The sequence below is a fragment of the Cololabis saira genome, chromosome 21 (genome assembly GCF_033807715.1).
Source record: "Cololabis saira isolate AMF1-May2022 chromosome 21, fColSai1.1, whole genome shotgun sequence".
Lineage (NCBI taxonomy): Eukaryota > Metazoa > Chordata > Actinopteri > Beloniformes > Belonidae > Cololabis > Cololabis saira.
The window spans coordinates 13037485-13064441 of NC_084607.1; the positions used below are offsets into that span (position 1 = coordinate 13037485).

Consider the following 26957-nt stretch of genomic DNA (forward strand, 5'->3'; position numbering starts at 1 on the left):
ATAATCTTTGTCATTTCCCTGAACCCCAGAGAATGTCTCTCTTTTGGCATATTCTAATTGAATATGTCAGCTCTGAATAGATTGCAATGTAAATATGCTGATACTCTCCTGATCGATCTATCTATCTATCTATCTATCTATCTATCTATCTATCTATCTATCTATCTATCTATCTATCTATCTATCTATCTATCTATGTAAATATTTTTGGTGTGATCTTTCTCTCTCTCTCTCTCTCTCTCTCTCTCTCTCTCTCTCTCTCTCTCTCTCTCTCTCTCTCTCTCTCTCTCTCTCTCTCTCTCTCTCTCTCTCTCTCCCTCACACACGCGTGCACGCATGAGCAGACCCGTGTGCGCGCTCACACACACCCTGCAGCTCCGGCTGCATCAGCCCCAGCGCTTCTCTCCTCTGCCTGGACTCCTGCACACAGACGTGCTGCTCCTAGCGTCCGCACCCTGCAAGCACAGCAGTCACCTTCCAACCTTTGCCTCTCTCGTCCGGTCGCACTTATTTTTTCCCGGACGGAGAAGACCGTTTGTTCGTACGCCGATTTCCAGCATCTGATGAGTTTTTCACCTTTCCAAACCCGAGATTTTGCTGTCGCCACCAGCATAAGAATCTATGGTCCAGCAGAGACACGCAGCTGGCCGCTCCACCGAGCCACAGAGGGCTGCCTTGCGTCTCGGTGATGAGGCTGGTGGCGCACAGCCGTCACAGCATTAAAGGAACCCCTCTTTATCTGAAGAAACCGCCCAATTAAGGTGCAAGACCGAGGGGGAGAGCTGCGGGAGCCGGTGCCGGTCGGGACGCTATCATTTCGCCAAGAATGCATCTCTTCAGTGCTATGTTCCTTCTTGTGATGTTAGCTGGCATGCCCAGTGAGGTAAGGTCGTTTGCATGAAACGAAAAAAAGCTGAAAAGTTCACATTTCTGGGTTAAAAAAAACGCCTTTGTACGAATTTTCCAAAGCGGACATTTTAAATGGCAACCAAAGCTTTGATAAGAATTGTGTAACTGTTGAAAAGAAAGAACAATCATCACTAAATGTTAAATGTGTTGCTGGATTAAATATGCACATTGCTTCTGTTTTGAACGTGTCCATTCAGTATATAACCATGTGGAGATTAATACTAAGTAGGAAGTTCCATATGACAAAAAACAGAACCAAGGAACTGATAATAAATCCGTTTGAACTCAGCTCACTAGAACTCTCACACATCTTAAGACAGACATAAATCTTGATTTAAATTATACAGTTAAAGTGCCGGCATTGTCCTATAAGGGATAAAGTATTGCTTAATTGTCTTGATGACCTGGAGGTTGTTGATGAAATGGGCGATCCAGGGGAACTGAATTCACTTATTAAACTGAATGAACCCAGAAATAATTCTTGATTCATAGCTGTGAATCGATATGAGCAATAAGCTTACAGTAAAGCAGAGAGGGTTGTGGGTTTTGACTGTGTGTGATGTGTGTGATGTGTGTCTCCATGTGTGGCGTGCTCCCGTGCATGACACTTCGGAAAAGTCGTGCCCGTTTGGTAAAAATGACAAGCCATGATGTGACAGTCGTAAATTGAGGCGAAGGACGGTAAATTATTTGACCCAGAAAAGCTTTCAGCCAAGACAGGAACATTTGAACTCGCAGGGGGTTCGGCTGGTCAGCGTGTCTCTATTTTTGACCACAAACTGTGGGCAGATCAGAAAGCGAGTGTTTCGTAGTTCTACTACAATTTGCTTATTAGTTGGGTTTGCAGGAAATAGCCGTTTTCCACCTTTAGTTAAACGTATCAGTGTGGAGGAGCGCGGACCGTGTCTCTGGTTGGAACAGCTGTGTGTGGATTCAGCACCGCGGACAGCGCCTCCTCGCACGGTGGCGGGATCACTTTTCGCGAAGCCTCGCACAAAACAACAGCAGCCAAATCTTTAAGGCTGCAAAACTAATGCAATGGCAGTGTACTTTTGCTATTAAAGCCTATGTTACAGTGAAGTTAGACATGAAAAGCAAGAGTAAGAGGGGATACAAAATGGCCCCTTATGAGTAACACAATGACATTAAGGTTATTGTAACAATTATTCTTTTGGGATTTTGCCTCAAATCACGTAATTTGGGCAAGCTAATCGACCAGTGGATTTTACACATAAATCACTGCCTGGTGAATGCATATAAATGTCCGTTATTGCATGACTTCCTCTATCTTTAGTTACCTTTTAAAATGTAATTATTTGTTGCAAATATTTTAAGCAATAACGATTAAGAAACAGAAAACCATATGTTACTGTATAAATCACTGTTTCACATGTAATGTCTAAGTTAAGCAAACATATATGACCTTTAAATGTTACAGAAGAACTAGGGGTTTACTTGAGTTTATTGTATACGCTCTGTGTAGCTCAGACAACTATTTAATGTTGTGAATTGTGTGAATGGTGTGAAACAAGGTGCAAGAGATTTAAGGCTCTTATTTACCAATACCATTAAACATATCCTCTTATTTTTCTGTTTAATTAGTCAAGCTCCATAATGCCCAATAATGGATTTGACCACAACTGGAAGATATCTCATATTTTATAATATAATATTTACATACAATATAGATCAGGAGTCAGCATGCATCACACAACTTGCCTCTCCAGCAAACATGTAGCATAATGGATGTGCTGCGGTAATTAAACATAAATAAAGGTCGATGTTAAACACATGTGAACTTGCCACTAAAACTGCAGCAGATGATACACTGGCATATCTTTACCCTCGCTTCAGTGAATTTATATAGTAATTGGCCTTGGGGGACAATTTGTTGTAAGCGTTTACATTAAATATTGAATGGTCGGGGAAAAAAATTATGACACCACCCATCTCTCTAAGCCTGTGCACAAACATAAAGAATTGATGAATTCTTGCAAATCTAAAGCAATGATGATAACACTCCCTGTGATCAACTTGAAATATCATATTTTAGGTCACAGTTTTAGCACAGGGCCCTATTAAAAATTCAGAGCTTTAATGAGACGGATATACACTTTTTCTTTCACTGCATGTGTTTGTTAAGTAACCATAAACCCCTGGAGGCCTTGGTGCTACTGACACCGATGGACACCTGTTTGACCTTGGCACAGATGTCTTGCTATGGTATATCAAATCATGCTTAATAAGATACTGTGTGTGTGTGTGTGTGTGTGTGTGTGTGTGTGTGTGTGTGTGTGTGTGTGTGTGTGTGTGTGTGTGTGTGTGTGTGTGTGTGTGTGTGTGTGTGTGTTTGCATGTATGTGCATACATTCATTTACAATGTTCAGACTGGAGAAATAAGAGATGTATTGCCATTTTTATGAAAAAGAAAAAAGACTTAAGACACCATAGTCACATTACTGTGAAGAAATGCTTCTGCAGTACAGATATTAAGCTGTTTGTCATGGGGCTCTGTACAGCCACCCGGATGCAGAGAGACTACAGACTCAGCATCCCGGTTGTTTTCTCCTGTGTGTCTCTTGCATGCCTGTGTGATTTAAAAAAAAAATTAAAAATGAAAAAATACTAAATAATAAATAAATGATGGAGATTCATATGGCTTAAAGAAAGGTAATGAGCAATTTCATGCTGCATATTTATGTTTATACTATTTACTAACTTTTTTATAGACAAGGGTTTAAATTCAATGAGTTCAAACTTGGAACTATGAAGATATCTGATATTCATATATATACGGTTAAATATGGTTCATGAATTTGGTCATGGACATTTGCTCCAAAGACCCAAGTAATTTCTTTTGTTAAAAGCAATAAAGAAGAGAATATTTCCGTCACATGCTTAAATATTTGAAAGATTTTTTTAAAGATTCATGTTCTGGTTTGGAGGCAGAAAGGTGTTGTTGCGCTCCAGTGGAGCTAGAGAGTGCTGGAAAATGCTCTTAGTGGACTGAGAGGTCTGACCTCAAAGACTACCAACATTAGTATAGTTGAGAATGATGGAAGTGAACACTTGCTTTGGTGTTTTTCTGCTCAAAAACCAAGTGAGAGAAAAACTAATTGCCTGTCATTCAAGGAGGGAGCAGCATTAGCAATTGGCTGAATTCTTCTCATAATTTACTTGATCCCTTTTCTCACCAGGGATCATGATAAACAATCAGGGAGAAAATACTACCATTAGGGTCTTGTTAAGTAGTGTTTCCTCATTCTGGATCTGTGTGATGATTGCAGCAGAAACACAGCCAACCAGGGTAGATTTATAGCTGATTGGCAAGTACAGTACTAAAAAAAGGAACTAGTACTTATAAATCATGCTGATCTTTAAATCATTGTCTGGCACATTTGATTACATGAATGTGTTATATTTCCTTTGACAAAATTATAGAGTAGATTAGTGTTTTTATGTAAAAGTTCCTAAATTGTCACAAATTGGAAGCTACTGTATGATCAGTGCTTTAAATAAACTGGGGGATACATTTTTACTAACCCCATTCACGAAAAACTACATTGATGTAAAGAATTAGAACAGAATTCGGTCCATTTAGAGTCAAGCAGGATAAACAGTTGGCTTGGCTAAAGTCCATCTGAGAAAGCTTTAAACGGTCCATCGCCCTAGCTGTGACTCTTTGGCTGAAAATCTTTTCTCTTGGCGCCAGCTCAGTGAGAGTAGCAAGCAGCGTGATCAACATAAAAGCCCATCCCCTAACATGACCGGGAAAGAAAGACTTGTGGCGAATTTCTGTCCCTGTCTCAATGCCAAGAGCCCATTACACAGCAATCTGACCAAACACTGCAAAAACAACCTTGTTGGAAAAAAGAAAAGGAACATGAAAGAAAAAGGATGTGGCCCTACTGGCATCATTGTTAATGAGTTTGTCTGTTAGATTGTAAATTAATGTATAATTTATTATATATATATATATATATATATATATATATATATATATATATATATATATATATATATATATATATATATAGTAAGGTTTTCCAGCTTGACAATGTCGGCTTATCTTTCCCAAGAGGAACGACAGCAGGTAGCAGGTTGAACAGTCTGCTCTGCCAAGCAGCAGCCTAACCTCTACTCAGAGAATTAGACAAATGAAAAGCTGCTGAAATATGACTATAAATCTGCCAATGAGAGCCAAAGACACACAGCTGTTAAATTCACCCTGCCGTGCCGGACAACTCCAGCATTTGTGGGAATTATCAATGTTGCATGACCACAAATGCCCATGTATGCAGATGGTCAAGTTGCAGCCGAGGCACAATTTTAGAAACATCACAGCAGAATCTTATACGTCTAAAATAAGATCATTATATATTCTGTGTGAAGTACACACAGGATTAATCTTCCCCTTGATTAAAGTGATTTTCTTTTACATTCGCTTGAAATACAACATGTGCAACATTTACCAAGTACATGGTAATGATAAGTTATCTTAGTCTAAATTATATATGTCTCTCTGCCCTAAATACAATACAGCATGCTAATTCACTCTTACTCATTTCTGCAACATCTCAATCAGAATAGTTTTTCTAATACTATAGTATGTGGGTGAAGAAGTGAGCAGGGACTGTTATATTAGGCACAATGACTGCATCCACCTTCACGCGCTCCCTATGAATATACAAAGGTGCAGCTTCACAATCAGCCACAGATAATGAGGTTGCATTATGTGTGATTCACTGCTACTTGGAGAGCTTGAATTGTATGTGCTTGTGTCATAACTGATTAGAGTGGCGCTTGTAAAAGTGCACAATAATGATATCGCATTGTGTGAGCCAGCCACTGTTGTGAGATTTGTTTTATAAAAGAGATACTCCTTGAGAAAAGGGGCTGGAGCACAGAGAGCTATCGAGCCTTTGTGCTGACCTGCTCTTCACTCGCTCATCGTTAATGTTTGATGTGCTTTCTTGTAGCCCGCTGCTTCATCATCAGACGCTTTTGGATATTAATGTGTGTTTGCAAGGACAAATAATGTGCACAGACACTGAGACATGGATGTATCTCTGATCTGAGAGATAAGAGCTTCATTTTAGGTGTAAGATTTGATTACACCACTAAGGTTGATACATTTAAAAGTATCTGAAAGATTATTTGTAACAGTATTTGTTCACATTTTGGTTTTGTCTATGCAGCTAACTTCTTTTATTGAAAATTCTAGGATTTTTCAACCTCTCTTATGTTTAAGTGTAAAATATTGCAAAAAGCCTTTGCAGATGAAGTACTATTAAGCGAGAACGGTCAGTTACTGCTTAACAGCTGCAATGCAATATGGTAGGGCAGTCTTCAAAAAGTTAGAGTGCTTTATTTGCAAACGTGAAGGTCAGATTGTTTTTTTGTAAGCTTTCGACAACAATGAGGAAAGAATTATTGACTGGAGTCTTGTGAAAGGAAAAGCTTTGTACTGAAATCATGTTGGAGGTGATTTAATGCAGGAAGACAACAGTTCACACATGAGTGACAGCAGAGGTAGCTGCCTGGCCAGACTGGATATTGCAGAGTTGGAATAAAAATGTAAATATGTATCGTAAATTAGCAACATTCCACAAAGCATTCACCTTTGAGTAACTGGGTCATACAGAAATTGTGGCTGCTTGTGCTACGAATGGATGTGAAGACAGGTGAAAACTTGGATTTTTCACATTCGCACAGAAGCGTTGGTATTTAGTTTGTGTTTTTAAAAGGCCACTTACTCATTCTGAGCAGCACATTGACCACTTTTCAGCTCCAGGCTTGTGCAGCTCTAAATGACCTCTGTTGCTGTTTTCTGTCTTGTTGAAAAGCCAGTGGCCGGATGTCCTAAAATGACCATTAGGATTTCCTTTCACTAAGCTGTCTGGCTCTAGGGCAGCTGGAAATCGCCATTGGAAAGGTCTTTGAGGTCTTTTGGGACTGAATAATGAATGCAGTTGTTAAAGCTTTCTCATTTGTACAGACATGGTTAACATGGCAGCTTACCAGCAGCCAGCTGTCCACTCGGGCACTGATTACGCTTTTCACACATGCAGAAGGAAATGACAGTGGATTTACATGAGCATTATGCATCCTTTTGACCCCCTTTTTCTGTCTTCTAAACAATTTTGCAATGGCTGACTAACACATGAATAATTTATCCAAATATTTTTGCTTAAATATAATGCACAGGACATTATTTGTATGCTTGCTGTCAAAAGTCTACAGAAGAATCAGCTTGACTGGTGGGATGAATATCATCCCTATATCGCATTCTCTTCCCTACTTTCTCACTCTCCCTCTGTGTGCGTGTGCTGGAGGGTGCAGGAGTCCCAGAGGTTCATGTCTGTGACTCTAAGCAAGAGTGACATTTCTCTGACAACACCCAGGACAGGCACATATATGCATGTCCACACACTTTCTCTCCATCTCTTTCTCTCTCACACACACACACACATACACATATAAATACACATATTGTCTTTTTTTCCTTCGTTTTCTCCCCTTTGCTATGTAGTTCACAAAAATGTCAGTGAGGGAATCTGCAGCAGAAAAAAAAAAAAAAAACAATGCATGCAAACCATCTAATAAGCGTGGTTGAGGCTATTAAGGCTGCTAGATTGTATGGTGGGAGTGACGGATGCCAATTAGAGCACAGACATGCACAATCATCTGGTCAGTGCTGAACAAACTGTGGTCAGTAATATGGAAACAACATTCGTTAGCCTAATGGCTGCAACAATGGGAGTCACGCTGTGTATTTCTCTGTGTGTGTGTTCCCATCTGCTCTCTTTTGCAATGCAAAAGGTACCTCCTGACCAGTTTTCTGTACGACCTTCCTTTCCCCCGCTTGATGAATCTTTTATGAGCCTGGCAATGTGGGTTTCTGTGTAGAAGATTGGAATATAAATATGGCTGTTGCACCTAAAGCTCTTGATCCGACTCTGACACAAAAGCTTTCGTAAGACTGAGGAGATGGGCAGGCTGCTGCTTGAACGCTGCCCCGTATATCTCTTCACCTTCATCACAAAAAAGACATCAAAGAGTGTCATATGTGTAGTCTTCACCTTCTCAACAACATACCGCACTGAGAAGAAATTCTGCTCTTTTTAAAAGTAGTTGCTTCACTCATTTATTGCTCATATTTACGTATTGAATTTCAGGGTGGGAGCAGCAAAGGGAGCAGAATGAGATAAAATAAACAAGAGTCAGAGTTAATCCAGGGTGAACTCCTCAGTCTGCATCTTTCTCTCTAGACATTTTAGATCTTTCTTTCCTTGTGTCTTTTCTGTATTATTATTATCCTTTTTTTCAACATTATTGTTTCCTGGACATTATGCGTGAGTGACGCAGCACCACCTGCAATGTTGAAGCCAAACTCAATTGCCTGGCTTTCATTTGGGGAAATGTAGGAAAGAGCTTAGCAGCACAGTAAAAGGGCAGGAGGCAAGCGGAACGATTTACCCAATGCATTTTCCATGTAGCATTGCCAGGGTCACCGTCACTCAGTAGGGCCATTGATGAGGGTGGCTCCCTCTGACTGCGCCACAGTCAGAGAGGGGGGGCCAGCCCCCAGACGCCACTGCATATCAAGCAGGCTGACAGAGCTGCTCTCTGCAGCCTCTCTGTGAGCAAGGTAGAGAGATGCTTTGATAGAGACATTACATGTAGGACAAGGGAGATGACAAGATGCTCCACTGGATGGAATCCCATCTTTTGGTATACAGTAATTCTTCCTGACTGTAAACCCACTGGGATTTCTCCAAAACACACTGACTAGTATGTAATGCTGGTTATGAACATTTTAAAGCCACAAGTTTCAAATTATTAAAGAAACTCATAAATCATATGAAAGAAGTAGGCAAAATCAAATATGATGACATTTCCTGAAAGAAAATGAATCCAGCTTTGATGGATCACACAAATTTGGAGAAAAACCCTGCTACACACACACTTGGATGTTTAATTGATTTGTGTGTTCTGAATTAGAAAAAGGGTGCTAGTGGAAATCAATTGCTCTTAAAGTAGGTCCCACATTCAGCTTTTTAATGAAACCACAGTAACTTATAGCATATTGATTGGGTTAACTCAGTGTACAGTACAAATACAAGTGATTTTTTGCTGTCTTTTTCAAAAATACGCAGTCTCAAAACTACAAAAACACAAAGGACCAAAATGGGTTTCATCTTCTATAAAGAAAGCAGTCCCCCTCCAGCGCTCACTAATCATCTTGACAACAGACATCCACATTTCATCTCAATAATGTTAATGCAACTGTGTTTGAAGGAACAAGAACAGCTTTGATCATGCTTTTAATTTATTGGACAGGGGCTTGGATGCATTACAAACAACTAAGAGAATATACACAGTATAACATTGATGCAACCACATACCACAAAACTCACATAGAGTAACTCTCACGCAGTAGCTAGACATGTAAACTGAAGATGCTGTGGTGATCTGAGTTGTGAGCAGACTCAGTACAAAGTGAGAGGATGTGAACTGGGTTTGAATGAGTGACTGATGGAGTAGCTGAGCAGGACAACATTGGCTGGGGGTGTGCTGGGGAGAGACAGCAGAGAAATCTGGATTACATGCAGGGATAGAGAAGAAATAGTCAGGGAGATCCTCCCGTCTGTGCCTGTGGGGTGATTATCTTACCCATCTGAACCAAAGGAAGAATAATAATTAGAGGCCTATTGCTCCGTCGCTGTGATTTTCTTCCACTTGCTGGCAATGACACTCCTTGCAGATTGACTTTAATTAGCTTTACATCACCTAATCAATATAGCCATGACCATGAAAAAAAAAACAATGGCGTATGCATCCTGTTGCTGAGGTGACAGAAACACAGGGCACAGCAGGAAGAAAGGATGAGTGCTGAAAGACCAGATGTGAGATGAAAATGATCTGGAGTGGCATCTTTATGGAAAAAATGTTGCACTCTGATATACATATAGTACATACTGTAGATAATGTATATGACGAGGTGAGAGAAACAAGTAGGTTGAAGCTGTCTTTTTATAGTTTGATGATGTCAGAATCTCTTCCAGCATCTGACAAAGCCATACCTCTTATATTTTCTGAGCAGCAGAGCCGAGTGCTTTAGCCACTCTAATGGTAATATGATGAATAGGTATTCAGGTGAGGTCTTCCTCTTTACGCTTCATTGCTTCAGGCTACCGGGCCTCTTCGGTCCAGCTCTCAATTCTTACTCCTCTGAGTGAGAGTAACAGCTTGCAATGAGCTGGTGCAGGGATCTTCAGAGAAGAGCACTTCGTACTTGTCAAGCACATTTTTCTTCTCGGTGTGCTCTGGATCGATATCTGTCGCCGCCGTGCCTAAATCTGTGTTGATCTTATCCAAACAGCAGTGACCGGGACCATTAAGTGTGAACTGCAGTCTTCATTTCAAAATTAAAATAAATGATTTGTGTCTGTGCATAATATTACATTTTCAAGGTTTATGTGGAAAATCTTTTTAATGTCAGATCCTAAACAGGGAATATCAACATGAACATATAGCAATAACGCTCCAGTGCACTGCAAGACACAAGCGTCCTTGCAAGATTTCTTTGTCAAACCAACAAATATGGTTGTTGTGCATAGTTTTGTCCTTGTGTGTGTGTAATTAAGAGTTAATGAAAGATGTAATCTGTAGGTGGCAGTCATTTCCCTAATCCTCATTACCCATTCATGCTCATTATAGAGGGCATTTCTGTCATTATTGTTGTCACTGTTTCAGTATTGGATCTGTTTTTCCATACTTTCTTGTCCATTTTACTTGTTGCAGTCAGGCAACAACAAATGAATTCCCCAGGAAGAATATGCACCAGATTCAGACAGATATGTTATTAAGAAAAGCATATAAAATATACATACATAATATACAACATCAAACCCTTCTCTTGCTGCAGGAAATAATAGTCAAAATAGGGCTTGTCTTTCTGATATTATGTTTGCCCTCAGAGTCATGCACTCCCAAATACTCTTACCAAGCGCCCTACATTGCCTGATCCAGAACTGTATTATGTAGAAATCCAGGAAGCTGTTGTTACATCGGCCCCCAAGAGATTCATTCACTTGATGTAACACAACCCCTACAGTGTGGCAGACAAAAGCTTTTCTTTACATCTCTTCCTCCCTGCCCTCATCACCTTTCCACCTTATCACTCAAAACACTACTCTTCTCACATTCTACTCCCTACTCCACATTACATTATTCATATAAACCCCTTATTTCCTCTCTCCGAGCTCATTTTCTCCAGTTTGTTGATGTTTTGCTGTCTGTTTGTTTGTGTAATCACTGAATGGATCACTGGCTCTTCGTTCAGACACGCCAGCAGAGACTTTACAGATTATGGCTGGAATCAGCAGGGTGGTGGGTAAAACTGTTTATTTACACTAATAATTCTTGTTGTAGGAACGTGGCAAAACTCGATGTGAACAGAAAAGTGACAGTTTGCTTATCTAAAAGTTTGTGTACACAATTTTGCCTATAACTCAATTTGGCTGAAAATGTGATATTCTGTTAGGGGTTGTTAATGGGATTTCCCTCCGCTGCACAATGTGCCTGTGTGATGGTAATAACATCTCCCTAATTAAATGTTACAGCTTCTGTGAGCATTAATGACCTGAAGATAGATGATACAAATGGACTCATCAGTGTGGGCTTTGACAAACAGGATGGACTCTGCAGGCTTCTGTCCCATCATTACTTATGTACAGTACATGGCTCATGGCTTCTGCTCGTTGTTTTCCCTTGACCGTTTCCACACAGAGCATTACGATTGCGATGAAGCAAAAACCCTGAGTGAATCCCTGAGACTGTAAATGGCAGGATCTCACCACTCCTCTCTGCTCCTGTTAGTTTTGTTTTTTGCAGACGTGGCAGAAAACAGACAAAATGTAGATTCACCACCGTGGGGAGTTTCAAATAAACCAGCCACCTTTTTCTTCTTTCTTTTCTTTTTGTGATTCTCTTGCTGTTTATTTCTCTGCCTCTCTTAAACACCACAGTCTCAAGTCAGAACATGATTTCCCATCTTTTTTTGCCTTTTACCTCCTCTTGTGTGACCAACCATAATGATCAACCAATCACAGGGATACCTAGCCCCTGTGACTGTTAGGGGACCTATTATGAAAAACACGTTTTTTCTTGCTTTAACATATATAAAGTGGTCTCCCCTCAGCCTGCCAACTCAGAGAAGGAGGAAAGCCACTAAATTCTGCAGTGTCTGTACAGCCGCCCGGATGATCCATCCAGTGTGATGTGGATCTACGAGCCGTTCAGATTCTGCTCCCTTTCGTTACGTAACCAAAATGCGATTTACATTGGTTGGCCTCCGATGCGTGAAACCACACCCACAACTAACTCCGCCGGCCGGAGCTTCAGCCATTTTTTCGTAGCGGTGTATCGCGTCATTCAGGCAGCCAATCAGCACAGAGCCTCATTATCATAGCCCCGCCCACTCAGAATCCTGCATAGATAATGAGGTTAGAGAATGGGAAGATAAAGACGTGGCTCAAAGGCTGAAGTTCTAATTTATTTAGCAAAAACAATCAAAAGCTTGTTTTTAAGACATTCAAGGCCTATTTAAAATAGGTATTAGAAGCCATAATAGGTCCCCTTTAACAATGACTCAGACACCAAAGAGAAGATGCTGACACTTTGTCCATTGGCTCTCTCCTAATCGAGCGAGGCACAAGGTGCACGGCATCTAAGAACAGCACTCACTTCATCTACAAATATAGAGGAATGAATCATTGATGAAACAAAGCACTTTGAAAGTATCATAACAACAATAAAGTGACACTAGGAGTACAGAGGTAAATATGAAAATACTCCCAGTCTATTTCAATTTTCCAATCTGTATCTTATAAATGGAATGTGTTTTTTCTTTGTTCTGCCCAAGACTGCTCCACTGTTTTAGAAGGGGAGAAACATAATTATTCTAGATGATAATGACAGGGCTGCTTCCCCAAGATCGGACAAGGGCATTTGGAAGAGGGAAGTATAGCCATGGGGGGGCAGTCTCAAATAGAAGGCTCTCTTTGAGCCTGAGCTACCTTTCCGCTGGGAAGAAGAGCTCCATTTTGATGTCAGTAATAACTCCGTAGTTACAGGAAAAGCCATCCACGTGTAGGAGAGAGAGTGTTTTATTTGCTGGATGGGGACAAAAAGGTCAGGAAGTGGCATGGCTTGCTGCTTGTAGGAAACAGAAATGGGTAGGGTGGTGGAACATTATCGGGTCCTCATGTAGGCACCAAATGATCATGGCAATTATGTACGCGACAGTATGTGAATGTATCTGTGTGCATTCACCTCTGATGTGGGGGCAATTTAGCAATGCTTCAGGAAGGGCTGCAATGAGCTGTTTTCAGCTGGTGGTGTAGCAATGACAAGGGGCAGAAAACAGAGCTCGTGCTGCAGAATGCATGGCAGCTGACGGCCACATATATACATTTTTATCATTGCTTTTTTTTACCTTTTTCTCAGCAAACCTCAGGCACGATATGGGCCTTGCTAGAATCTGACTCTGCTATTCTAGATTCAAACATATAAAGCATAGTTTAACATGCCAAATAGCCCTGAAATAGCTATTTAGAAGCTCACATGGACTGTTTTCATTGTAATCATGGGAGGAATATACTAATGATGCTTTGCAGTGGACCAAACCAACATCTTTTTCTAATCCTTTGCTCAAATCGAGGAAGGACTCAAATTGAACATGACTATTTTGTAATTTAATAGTTTAAAGTTCTTGCCACAATATACAGTTTACAATCTAAATGCAGACTATACACACCTTTTATTTTTGCTGTTGTACTTTGAGTCATCATTCTGCAGCCCTTATTTTGAACAGACTTTCAGGCCTCACATTTGGTACAAGTCTAAATTATGTCTCCTCCACCACCGTGCTTGCTTGTTAATATGAGCTAGTTGTGCTGATGTGTGGTTTGTTGTTTTTCCAAATATTGTGTTGTGCATTATGACTGAGCTTCTTAACTTTGACCTCGTTTCCTCTAAGGACCAAGTTTAAGAAATGATGTGGTTTGTTCAAATACAGCTGTGCAAACCAAAGGCATGTTGTTTTTACCTAGCAGCCCCTCCAAACACGCATGCTTGTGAAGTGTTTTCTGAAAGCTCTGTCATGAAATTTAACTGAGGTCAGTCGAGGCAAACATGTACCGGTAGCTCTAGGGTATTTTTCTCTAAGCTTTGCACATTCTGACCTCCAGGTGAACTTAATGCAAGGTCCATTCCTGGGAAGATTGTCAAGTGTCTTGAATGTTCACTTGTAAATAATCTTTGTCACTGTAATATACTGGACTTCAGTATGTATGGGAAATGCTTCCCAAAGTGTTGGGAAGCAACACTTCATATGAGAGCCTCGCTGATGTCGTTCCTCATTTGTATTGAGTTAACACACACCTGAATGTTCCAGACCAGCAAATTGTCCCAAATCTCCTGTTTTTTGAGGTGCTCGCACTTTATGATCATCAATTAATCAAGTCCATTAACTTAGCAGTACCTGGCTGCTACGTACCATCATAATTCCCTGGAAGAATGAATTGGGTACTAATTTTTTCACACATTGCATTACGGCCTTGTTGTTTTTAATAACACAGTTTAAATTATTATGAGCTTTTGTCCAATATATGTTTTTTTGGGGGGACAGGTCATTTTTTAACTTAATCTCCAAACTAATAACCGTTCATTCACAGTCAGGTGTTTTTTAATCTCTGAGAACCTGCTGGACCAGTGGGGATTATGAGACATGTCTTCAAACCTTGTCCTAATCACATTACATTTTTTTATCTCAGTGTATGAGAGATGCTTAAAACAATCTATTACAAAGCCCTCCCTAGTTGATAATATGACAATCATCCCGTAATACAGAATAATAGTAATAGTAATAGTTGGAGCATCATGTATCATCTGCCCTCCTCTTACATCCCTGTCACATCTTGACAATTTGATGAATGATGAATGAATGGGTATACGTATAGGTGGGTTTTGCAAAAGTTGAGAGCACAGTGAAGCATAGGTGGTAGTACGGCAATGTCGTTGAAAAATGTTGTGCAAGCAGATCATGTTTTGACGTATGCCAGCATACTGTATGGCTCATAAGTCCTGCATACACAGGCCATAAGTTATAAGTGATATATTAACACACATCCACACACGTTACTTGTAAATTACTCATCAAAATCAAAGTCAAAATACACTGAGATAACATCTAGTCACCTCGAACTTATTTGTATGAGTAACATGCAACATGACCGATGTGTGTCTTATATCACACTGATCTCCAGCCCATATTGACATATGTAGACGTATTTGACGTGTTGAGGAACCCATCAGTAATCTCCTCAAGACTCTATGGTGAGCAGATGTCCATCCTTCACATGGAGGATCCTGCACGGCTGAGACGAGAATACATACCTGTCCAACTCGTTATGAATATGCCATGTATATGCCCCAAATAAAGATAAAAAAAAACACTGATAGTTCAGCATATAGCCGTGTTTTAGAAGAAATTATGACATGTCGGCATAGGCCAGCTAAATCGTCAAGGTGACAGGCCCCTTAAATACAGAAGCATCTCAGGGCTGTGTTCCAAGCTTCGTGCTATATTCCCTTTACTCCAACTTCTTTGTCAGTTTGTTGGCAACACCGCTGATGTAGTCCTAATCTCAAAGAATGTCTGTCTACTGGTATGAGATCAATCTCCAAGTATTACGGTGTAAGGAGAGCCTTCTTGAACTGAAAGTCACCGGGCGCAAGGATCCTATTGTGGACTTTCCCAAGAAGCAGCAGAGGAGCTCCTGCCCTCATTACATGAACGAGGCCCGGGTGGTGATGGTTTGAAGTAGGGCTGGGCGATATATCGAGATTTTAATATATATCGATACATTTTCAAACGCGATATGGTACGAGACAATATCATTTATATCGATTTAATTTTTGTTTTTTTTTACATTTTTTTTATGATTTTGATATAGCTTATTTTGTGACAAATTGACTTGAATGTTTTATTTGAGATTTGCACAAATGTTTTGTTATTTGCACAACTGTCAACCTCAGTGGAAAAGTCTGCCTGTTACTGTCTACATTGTATTAATTGCACAGTGTATTTTAATTTAATTGTTATGCAGGAAAGGGATATTTGTTTTATTTTATTCAAGAAGCATTTTTATTCTATATATGCAGGCAGTTTATTTTTGTTTCATTTATTTTATACATCTTGATATTGTGCAGACCTCTGTTAATAAAGGTACCTGTGTGACATTTGGCACGAGGCTTTGTATTAAAACTGACTGTTTTTTTAAGGGTTTGCCTCAGAAGAAAATTAAGCTAACAGAGATGCTATGCTATAATGCTTTGGGGGAAACCCCAATTATGGCACAGAAAAAATATCGATATATATCAAGTATCGCCATTTAGCTAGAAAATATCGAGATATGACTTTTGGTCCATATCGCCCAGCCCTAGTTTGAAGTATCTCAGTGGAAGCTATCTCCTACTACCTGTGGCTACCTTGTTATAATTTGGCGCTAATAAAGCTGAACTGAATTGAACTGAATTGCTAAAAACCAACGCAACAACGCGGAAAAGGTTTCTCCCTTCAATATACTGTTAGATTAGCCAAACTCTGTACACTCCCACACACACACACACACACACACACACACACACACACACACACACACACACACACACACACACACACACACACACACACACACACACACACACACACACACACACACACACACACACACACGTTAGCTACCACGTATCCATTTCTCTCACCTGTGTCACCTTTTAATCTTTACACAGCTGGACAGCTGCTTACACATTTCACTTCCAATTGTACTTACACCAATGTGTATGAGGCAAATAAAACGCGATGCATTGCCATACAGCGTTGTGACACTTTGCTTTGGAAATAGGGATGAACTATGAAGACTTTGCTCATATGTCATATGCTATCGATCACCTCTGTGGTTAGAGTGCAACAGACGTCCTACTTTATTTGTGATGATCGCCCGCTGATTGAATTATTCATCTGGATAGGGTGCGTTCTTGGTTCTCTCTACATGCGTGGGTCGATGCAAGTGTATATACTGTAATAGCATTCCTGTGGTCGCTATAAAATGTAAAGCCCCAGATGAGTTTCCACAATCAAAGGCCCAGAGGAGCCATTAATAGATTAAACACTCCATGTTAAAACATACCACTGTTTCTTCTGAACTGAACCCTGGGGTACAGCCTATTTATGCCTTTTAAATAATTGCCATGGTAATAAGGTCACACTTTGTTTCAGCTGATTTTGATCCTGATTCATTTAGAAAGTTGTGGGCCTCCTTGTCCATCACCTAATTAATGAATTATGACTCAGAAAATAGCCAGTGTTTTTGAATCCGGATGACTCCATCATCTTTGAAGACGCAGGCAGGCTTGATTTCCATGCGTGATAGATCTGCATGGATACAAACGAGGGCTGTGTGGTAAGCTGCAGGAAAATTTGCTCCTGTGTTTTAGTTAATCAGTAGATGTTTGTGCTCAGTAACAATGCAGCTAGTGCTTAGTCCTTTCTGCTCCCGAGTATTGTTACCTCACCAAGAGCTTCTCTCCCTGGCCTCGGGGCTTTCTGGTCCTCTCATGCCATTCACGGGTCTGCACAAATGCTGCCATTTCTCTGGTTGGTGGGCATTTTCAACATTTACACTAATTAAAAATGCTCTTTATAGAGTACACTACAGGCAATTGAGAGACGAGTTGATCTTTTTTTTAAGCTATTAATAATAATGCACATCTATGTTGCAATACATCATGAATATTCAGTATATAGAAATTCCAAAATATATTTACAGTATATGTTGCAACTATAAATGTGGATAAGAAAACAGTTTATACCATCACCATATAAGCAGTTGAGGATAAGAGACATAGCAGGATAAAGGAGAGATGCATGATATGATGCCATGTCTTCTTATTGCCAAAAGAGCAAAGAAAACAACAAGGGGAGGGAGAGTGAGGAGAGTTTAGGGCCGTATTAATTTTGTGGAAAAGGAGAACAAAAGAGAGTGATAAAGAATGGCACGTAATGACACTGCAGAGTTGCAGTGAATATTAAGCTAGCCAATTATCAAAAAGGAAATTATAAAGAATGGAATGGCTATGAAAATGTATCAAAAAGAATTAAATTAATACAGGTTAAATGGCTAGCTTCCTGGTTGGCTAATATTTAATGAAAGCTTGTTCTGCCAACAGACGCTGTGATTAGTTAGTTGATTGGCAGAGTCTCAAATTCTCTGAAGTATGACAGACTGTCCTCATCACTCTCATTATTTCCATCTTTTATTTGGTCCATCACCTTACAAAAGATGGCATCTGACCTGTACTCTGTGAATGGAATTTTAAAGCATTCAGGAGCACTTCACCCCACACTGCAAAGGCAACAGAGGACAGAAATGAAAAGGTCCTGCAAGCTGAATAAAGATGAAAATATGAAATGAATATTTAGCTCACTTTCATTTTTGTTTCTGATTTTAAATCTGAAGCATAAATACTTCTTATTAAGACTTTTCTGTCTGAATCTATGAGTGCACAGCTACAGCTCCTACATAAGAATGTATGACCATGTCAAGTCTAATTTGATCTATAATGACGACTACTGCACTGACACCACAACGTTAAAGCACCAGGTGCTCCGATCAGTTACGGATCAACTGTGAAAGCTGTTGTTTTCTCAGGCCAAACAACCCAACATTGTTTGTTGTCTGCTCACTGATTACTGATGATTGTTATTTCAGTACCTTACATGTGTTTATTTAATGATCACAACAGGACAGACTGGATTATTTTGAGTTAATAAAACTGTTGAGTGATTCTGGGAGCTCAAAGATCACAAAAATATTTTTTTGAACATGAAAAATCATAAGTCACCATGGAATCGACCCTCCATAATCATACACACCTCTGTACTAGTTTTACTCTACGACTTCCCAGTTTTGAATATGGAACCTGGAGATACCTTGATTACATTTTTGTATAAAGGTTTAGTAAAGGTTGGTTGAGTTCTGTTGAGAGAGACGGATTTAAGGTGCAGTGTGTATTTACTGCCTCAGCACTTTCGCAGGGATCCTGCTTGGCATAAAACATTGCTAGTGGCATATTTGGTAAACTGTCCAAACTGCATCCCATGCAGGACATTTTTTTCTTACTGTATTAGAGTGTGATTATCCTGCTTATCATGTACAGTGGCTGTGGTTGCACATTAGGTCGTAGGTCTATTTAATCATCCACAAAGGTACATTAACAAGCTTCAGCTTGAGTGATTTATTTTCTCCCTCACCCCTCACCCCTCCTACTGTACCTTGGTACCAGCTTTTTTCTGGATAAAGCTGACGAGAGAGGTTTGCTTAAATGCAGATTCAAGGTTAAAAAGTTTGTCTGTGTCCATGTTTAAATCTTTGCTGCCACCCAGTGAATATGAGCATTACTGCATTCACATTCGACCATGTGTTGCAGGAAATGTAAAGCATTTAAATGTTCCTTGCTCAGGTGATACAGTGGCCGCCTTCCAATCGAAACTTAAATGCACAATGTATATTGAGAGCATGTATCCCTTCAGAAGAAGTGCAATAGGGCTTGGGTGAGCATGGTGGAACTGAGAAACACATTAAGTGCTTTGCAGAATTTAGATAGATTTACACATAATACATTTGTTAGACATGAAAAAACAGGGCTCCAAATAAAGCATTTCCATGAAGTGAATGCTACCTGTCCTTTGATTCAATTTGCTCAATTACAACAAGAGTCAGACGCCATCGTTTGCACTTTTTGCTTGCAATTTCACCAATAACCACATGGGGGCAGTCTTGTTGTAAAAAGAGAGGCAAACAAGGGGGAAGCCAGCAGGTGAGTGAAAATGTGCTGACACTTTTTGGTACAGAAAGCTGTCTCTTCTGATATTACAGTAAACCCCACACAGAAAATACAGTATTACCCACCCAGTATGCCTGGATGGGGAGCAGAGGCCACCCATGGCTGACAAAATGAATAAGTGAGCAAACCTGGGAGAAACCTAGAAAGAACGAGGACTTTGATGTCTTGTGTGAGCATGCCACTCTGCCATCTGTATGCATGGTTGTTCCGGGTGTAAAATAACACTAGCAAAGGTCTAATATCATGCCAGAAAGTATTACAAAAATGGGTCAAGCTTTGAGAAGAAACTTGAAATATCCTGCAATTGTCATACGTTTACATGTGGTGTAAGCAATAAAGATGAGTGGAAAATTCAGTCAGGTGTGATTGGGAGAAATTTTCCACAATCCACAGAAGCAATCTAGACTCACATCTGAAAGTCTGTCCTGAAATAAGCTGAAATCAGGTTTCAGACCCAGTCCCTGAGGTAAAATGGCTTTAAACCAGGCAGAAAAGCATTTGATAGATGATAGGTTCCTGCTCAAAGTTGAAGCAGGCCAGCTGTGTAACCAGAAAAACCAAAAAGAACAATAACTATGTTCTACTACTTGGGAAAAAAACATGTAGTTCCCATTATTTAAGGAAGTCATGCTTTAGCACCCAGAGTTTTAAAGCCAATATTTTATTTTTGAGTCTAATCAAAGTTATAATATTTCGAACCATGGATGCGTAGCTCAGGGATTAACAATGGAAAATAAATGCTAATCTGGGCTACATTACGAAGCAGAACGATACCTGAACTGAGCAGCAGTAGCAAGGAACACCTGGATCTCATCAACATTAATGGAGAATTTGAGGTGGCTGTCATGCAGTGTTGAATTTTGGATCTATTTTCCACATTTTTAGAATCCTGCTATCACTGATGCCATTTTATTTTTACTTTATTTTTTTATAGACCCTAAATTTTACTCTAAAGGATCATTTGTTTTCATGCTCTGTAATATCTGAAATAAAGTCCCAATCCATTTTTGCTCAACACAATAAAATCATAAACACAACTTTCCCCAGCATCTTTAACAAGTTACAAGAATATTGAAAACCTGTATTAATAATATGATGACATACCGAAAATTATTCCAAAAATAAAGACACAGTTGAGTAAGAAATTGGTTTACTTTAAAACAACAAGGGGATCCTATTTTGTAGGCGATCAAAAGGTGTAACTCTGACTTGGGAATTGTCACATCTAGTAAATGTCTTGCAGAAGTAGTTTAGAGTAAAAAAAAACAGCTTTTACACTGTGCAGGAATCCAAATCAACATATGGATCCGTGTTGTTTAATGAGACTGTGATTAAAAACCAAGTGCATAAGGTTAATTTTATCTCTTTTTTTTTTCAATCGTCATCTCTCCTTTTCACCACATTTCACCATTTTGACAAACTTCTTAGCCAAACTGATCAAAGTTAAAAAGACAGCAATGGTTGCAGGTGCAAATAATGGGCAAGCTTTCCACACAAGATGGCGCTCCCATCCCAGCCTAAACACAGATTAAAGTACCTCTACATCTCCTGCGCCTCGGTGAACCAGCTGTCCCCTTCACCGACGAGCCCCATGGACAACCTTCACATCTATCATGCTGTATTCTGTTCTCAGTTCCATCTTCCACACATACAGTGTGATTAGACTGCAGCATAGTCTGCTGTGCAGACGATGACACTCAGATGCCCCGGGCTTTCACCTGTCACATAACATAGAGAACAGAGATCAACACTCTGAAATGTCTTTACAAGATCTCTGTGCAAGTACAAACACACACAGATACTAAGAAGTGAGTCAGAAATGGACAATTAAATGTCAGAGAAAAGGACAGGGAAGGTAAAGACTGGATAAATGCATGCTAAATGAAGCTGGCAAAAAACCGAGCAGGGGCTGATAGGGAGGGGATTAGACACAGAAGCAGCCAATGTGCAGCTCTGCATCTTGAGGAAGAGAGGGGGGAGAGAGAGTGGTAGAAGGAGGGAGGAAGGGGGTGAAGCGGAGCCAGTCACTCTGAGAGTGGAAGACTCTCAGTGTGATGCTTGTGGATGTGGGCTGCTCTTTTCTGACTGGTCTCTGCCCATCCTTCGGACTGAGGCAGGGGTGTGTTGTTCTGTTAGCTGTGCTTCACCCATCCTTAGGAATCTGCTGCTGCTGCTCAGGCAGTATCAGAAGCTGACTGGCTAGTTTCCCTGCCCAGGCTGCCTGAAGCAGAGTGGGGGCTGACTGGAGTGAGGTCTATAGGCTAGGGCAGGGCAGGGCCGGGCTGTTGGGCCGTTTGTGCCCGCAGAAAGAAATCATGACTGTTCCTATGCTTAAGATCGGGGCAGTGCTCAGCACTATGGCTATGGTGACCAACTGGATGTCTCAGACCCTACCTTCACTGGTGGGACTCAATGGGACCACAATCTCTAGAGGGGGCACCTCCGAGAGGATTGTGAGTGTGAGTATGACTCTATCGCTTTTTTGCAAGTGTTGTTGTTTGAGCGTATGTGACAGATAAAACAGTGACACAGTAGAAGACAGCACCGGGAAAGAGACTAAGTAAGACTTATTTTGGGCTTATATGTTTAACTCCAGAAGAAGCAGGAGGGGTTTGGAGGAGAGTGTTCAGATGGGAGTCTGTCTCAAGGGTTGTACTGTGGTATATTAAAAAAGGAAACTCAGTGATCCAGCATGTGCGTGTAAGACCAATGTTTAAACCAGACATGGATGATGCATAAATGCATAAACATAATGATGCTGAATCGTCTTCGTGTGATTGTGAGTGATGGAGAATGCAGTGTGGACATCTGTGTTACAGTCTAGGCTTTTAAAATGATGTGAATTAAAGAACTGACCCGAGTGAGATTCGGGATGATCCCATCTGTGAGTCTACTCCGTATTTCAGAATCAAAATTTGATCACTTTATAGTGGCATTTTGTTAGTTAAGTCTCTCATTTTGTTGATAAAAGGAAAAACCGGCAACTATCAAGCCGAGGAATCGTTTTCAGGTTCATCTGTGGTTTGTGAGTGCTTTTTTTTTCTTGTCCTGGGTGCATTTTTATGGCATCTTATCCACTTAGGGAAATACCCTGTTCTGTTGAAATGACAGAAATTGAGCCTCCCAAGAGGTGTACAACCATCTGGATATGTGTGTGTGCGTCCAGTCAAGCACACGCTTGTGCATGATGCGTGTGTACAGATATGTACTCCGAGTCTGTTGAGACATCCTTGTCTCAAGGGGAAAGGTCTGTCCGTTTGATGAGTTTTTATCCTTTCCACCATCCATCTTCCGTCTGTCCCAGTTTGCTTTGAAGAACCATATTGAATGTTTAATCCAAAGAAGAAGACATTAAGTTACATCTTGGTGAAAAGATCAAGCACGGACATTTTTTTTTTGTAAATTGTGGCTTAATTAAGCCAGTGATTTGAATCATCAGCAGTATAATTTTCAACACCAACAACTTCATAATCTTGGCCATAATAAGCATCTAATTACAGTATATTCCTAGGAGAATAAAAACATTACCATGTTTATTTTTATTAAACTCAGTCAAAACAAAATTCATGAGTATTAGCTTTATCATTTGCATTTCAAACGAATTTATATAATACATTAACATAAATTGTTGTTAATGCAAATTTCCCTTTAGAAACATCTCACTCACAACCAGTGGAGGAAGAAAAAAATAAAACTCATACTGAAGTTTATTTAATCAAAGTTTCATCAAAACTGTGAGCTAGTTTGACGGTGCCAGGAATCACTGCGTTTCAATAGTCTGTTTTGATCGTGGATGTCTTCACTCTGGAAGGATCTCCGCTTACAAACAATGGCAGTGAATTAAACTTTAATGTAAAACCTCGCTTCAAAGTCCCGTCAGGTCTAATGAGACATTTGCCTGTGATGATCTAAGAAGCAGTCATGACTCACAAACTGTTTAGAGCTCTAATCAAAGATGATCTAGCTCTGCTCTCGTGACACTCTCGCACTATTGTGCCAGTGGCTGTTGCATGGCTGCTCAACCGCCCTCCACCCCCCTCTCTACCACCCCGGCGCCCGAGCATGCCGCCGTCCACGCTCTCCCAGCTCAGAGCCATTTTCAAAAGTCTGCTTCACTTGCTCGCTGTGCCCGTCTTCTAACCAGCTGATCCTCAAACACAGCTGACTGACTTCATGCCTTTCTGCAGTGGCACTGAGCACAATACTGCCTGGATGCTTGTGCACATCTGGATAGTGCAAAACCATGTTTCTTAATGAGCAGGAAAAGATTCTAACGCTACACATGACGCCGACACATCTATGGAGCCGGTCTCCACAAATATAAGCCATGTAGACCTGCCAGGGTGTCCAAAAAAAGAAAAAGAAATCTACCTCATTATCATTTAATAAATATATCAATCTATTGACATGATTTGGAAAACACTTTCAAAAACTGCATTTCCAAAGTGTTTTGTGTAAAAATAAAGTTATAATTATGATGAAGCAAGATAAATCTGGCATTACTTTTGCTGTAACTGATTATGTTTTAGTGTGTGAAGTTTACATCTGTTTAAAATTACATTTTCATTGAGGACACTTGTAGTCTCAATCAGCCATTTCATTACTTTGCTCAAGGTCTTTGTTGTCAGCTGTCCAGTGTTTTGAGATGCATTCGAGTTTAGGTCTGAAATATGGACGGCCTGCAAAAACAGAAAATTTAGATTTAAATATACAACAAGTTTCATTAGCTGGTTTTAATTACTGACATTCTTAAAATCTAAGCTTGGTACTGTTTGAACATTTTCAGAAATAAGCAAACAACTCTGCTTTAAACTATCTAAATATTTTCAAATGTTTTACAAAAGTGGGCTTTGCCGGTTGCAATTATTTTTATTCTTTCAATTAATTTTAATTAGTTTCTCAAAGAACATTTAAAAGCAAGTCTTCCCTGCATTCTATATTGTAATCACTATATCAGTTTTTTAAAAAGTGCTGATTGTTTGCACTTTCCTTTTCAAATTTGCTAAAAACAAATGAGTTGTCTGAGAAACACTATTATAAATACTAGACAAGTCAGAAGAAGGCCCAAGGAAGTTTATAAAGATCTTCAATGACCTATTTCAACAGCTTGTACATTTTACAGAAAAGTTTTACATTGATTACTAAAATGTTTGGAGGTTCCAAAACTCAGAAACTAAGTGACGAATGTAAAAAAAAGAAGAAGATGAAAAAAGTGTGAAAAAACCCCACTCGACATTAAAACATCTAAAGAGCATGATGCTGAAGCAGGTCAGACTTTCAGCCTGTTACAGAAAAGCAGGTTCAAAACAAAAATCGTGGGTCTTTCGCCAACAAAAACATGTGTGGACACATGAGTGCCTCAAAAAAGTGACCAGCGATGATTCCTGACCGACATCCCGATGAAAAAGCTATTTTACAATCATGGTTCTGTCCTTCAAAGTATCTTATAAAACTAACAACTCTCCACAAAAAGAAGAGTCCTGCTAAGCTTTCAAATGAAGTCAGCCGTAGAAAATCTTAGATGATAAAAAAAAGATGCCCGCCTTACTAAAATGACACAGAATCCCCACTACATTACTGCTCAATCATCATTTTGAAATAATTACAAGAACATATTTGTAAAGTGTGCATGAGTGACTAATAAACATGCTATTTTTATAAACGCATTTCCCACTGTGGAACAACTGATATGAAACACACAACAGCTGGATGTGCACATCTGTGGGAGAGAGAGAGAGAGAGAGAGAGACAGACACACAGGTAAAAAGGTATGAAAAGCGAGCATGGCACTGATGAGGGCCGTGCAAAAAGAGCCAGGACTTTGAATGTGATTGGGGTCAAGAAGCGTCTGTCTTTCAGGATGTGGGACTTTAAAGTTTATCATACCCATCATGCAATCCCATAAAGCAGATTGTTAAGACTGATCCACGGCAAAGGATTAAAGATTAAAGATTGTTGGAGATTTTTATTTGTGCACTTTGCTTTTATGTTTGTCGTTCCGCTTTCAAGCACGTTTTATTTGAGTTCAGACTGTGACGTGCCCTCTATTTTCTGGTCAGTGAGAAGCAATGCGCAGTGCCAGAATCTTTGGGGAAAGCCAATCTGTATAATATCAATTTAAAGTGTTTTAATACACAAGCTGATTATGAGATAGCTTCTTCAAAATAAGATTGGGTGTCAGGCTTTTGATATGCATCATTTGTCATTATGAGAGCATAATTCCACCCTGCTGAATTTCATTACAACACATTGCTTCATTCTTTTAAAAGCTATTTAATGACCAATTCACATAATTCTGTGATCCATGTTTGAAACGCTGACTGTGTGTAAACAACTTAAACAGTGTTTTCTCACATGAGCCACCCTGGCACTCACTCACCTCCCTCCCCTGTTTAGTACGAGGCGTGATGGAGCCGTCTTGTTCCCTGTAAACAGTGGAATGAATGCAAAATGCTTTTCGCCAGTGCACCCAGCACGGTGCTAGCAGCCGGTTCCAATAAATATGGACCTATAAATGCTGACTTGGAATAAATGAGCAAATGTGAGTGTCCGTTTGTCTCATTTCTCTACAAGTTTCTCCGGCCTGACATGGCTTAAAGAAAAGAAGAAAATGCATCAGCCCACCGCTGTTGACGTTCAGGTTTGATCTGGTTTTGAACAAGTCAGGTGCTGATGGGAAGAGAGTGGGACATCATTCAGAGGGGTGGCAGTCGCAGGCGAACAGCAGGGAGGGGGGTTGCATGATGAGTTTATGAGTCATATTATTGGCTGGCAACCTTACTGTGGTAATCGGTTTTCCTTGGGAGCAGGGGAGACTTTGGGACGTCGCTGGGACTCTTCATTGAGTTTTACTTCAATGGCCAGCAGCTGGCTTGTGCATTGAGGATTGCCTGATCATTTGTATTTGGGAGTAGGGCTGTTCGATTAATCGATTTTAAATCGTAATCGCGATTATGTAATTATGTAATATGTAATTTTATTTAATTGGAAATATAACTTACTGTATGTTTGCAAGTGCTGATTTGCTGATTTTTTTTTCAGAGATAAAACTTTATATTTTATTATATTTTTTA

At 40.0% G+C, this 26957-nt stretch overlaps 1 protein-coding gene across 2 annotated transcripts in view; it reads left to right on the plus strand.

The window, feature by feature from the left end:
- Positions 1-430: 430 nt before the first annotated feature.
- Positions 431-26957, plus strand: part of olfm2a (olfactomedin 2a) — a 52381-nt gene continuing 25854 nt past the window's right edge. Inside the window, exon 1 of one of the 2 annotated variants that reach the window (XM_061711393.1) lies at positions 431-883. In XM_061711393.1, coding sequence (XP_061567377.1) covers positions 827-883 — 57 coding nt within the window. In that variant the 5' untranslated portion in view covers positions 431-826. Of the gene's footprint in view, positions 884-21926; positions 22344-26957 lie in introns of those variants that run through there. The other variant, XM_061711392.1, reaches the window with a different exon arrangement.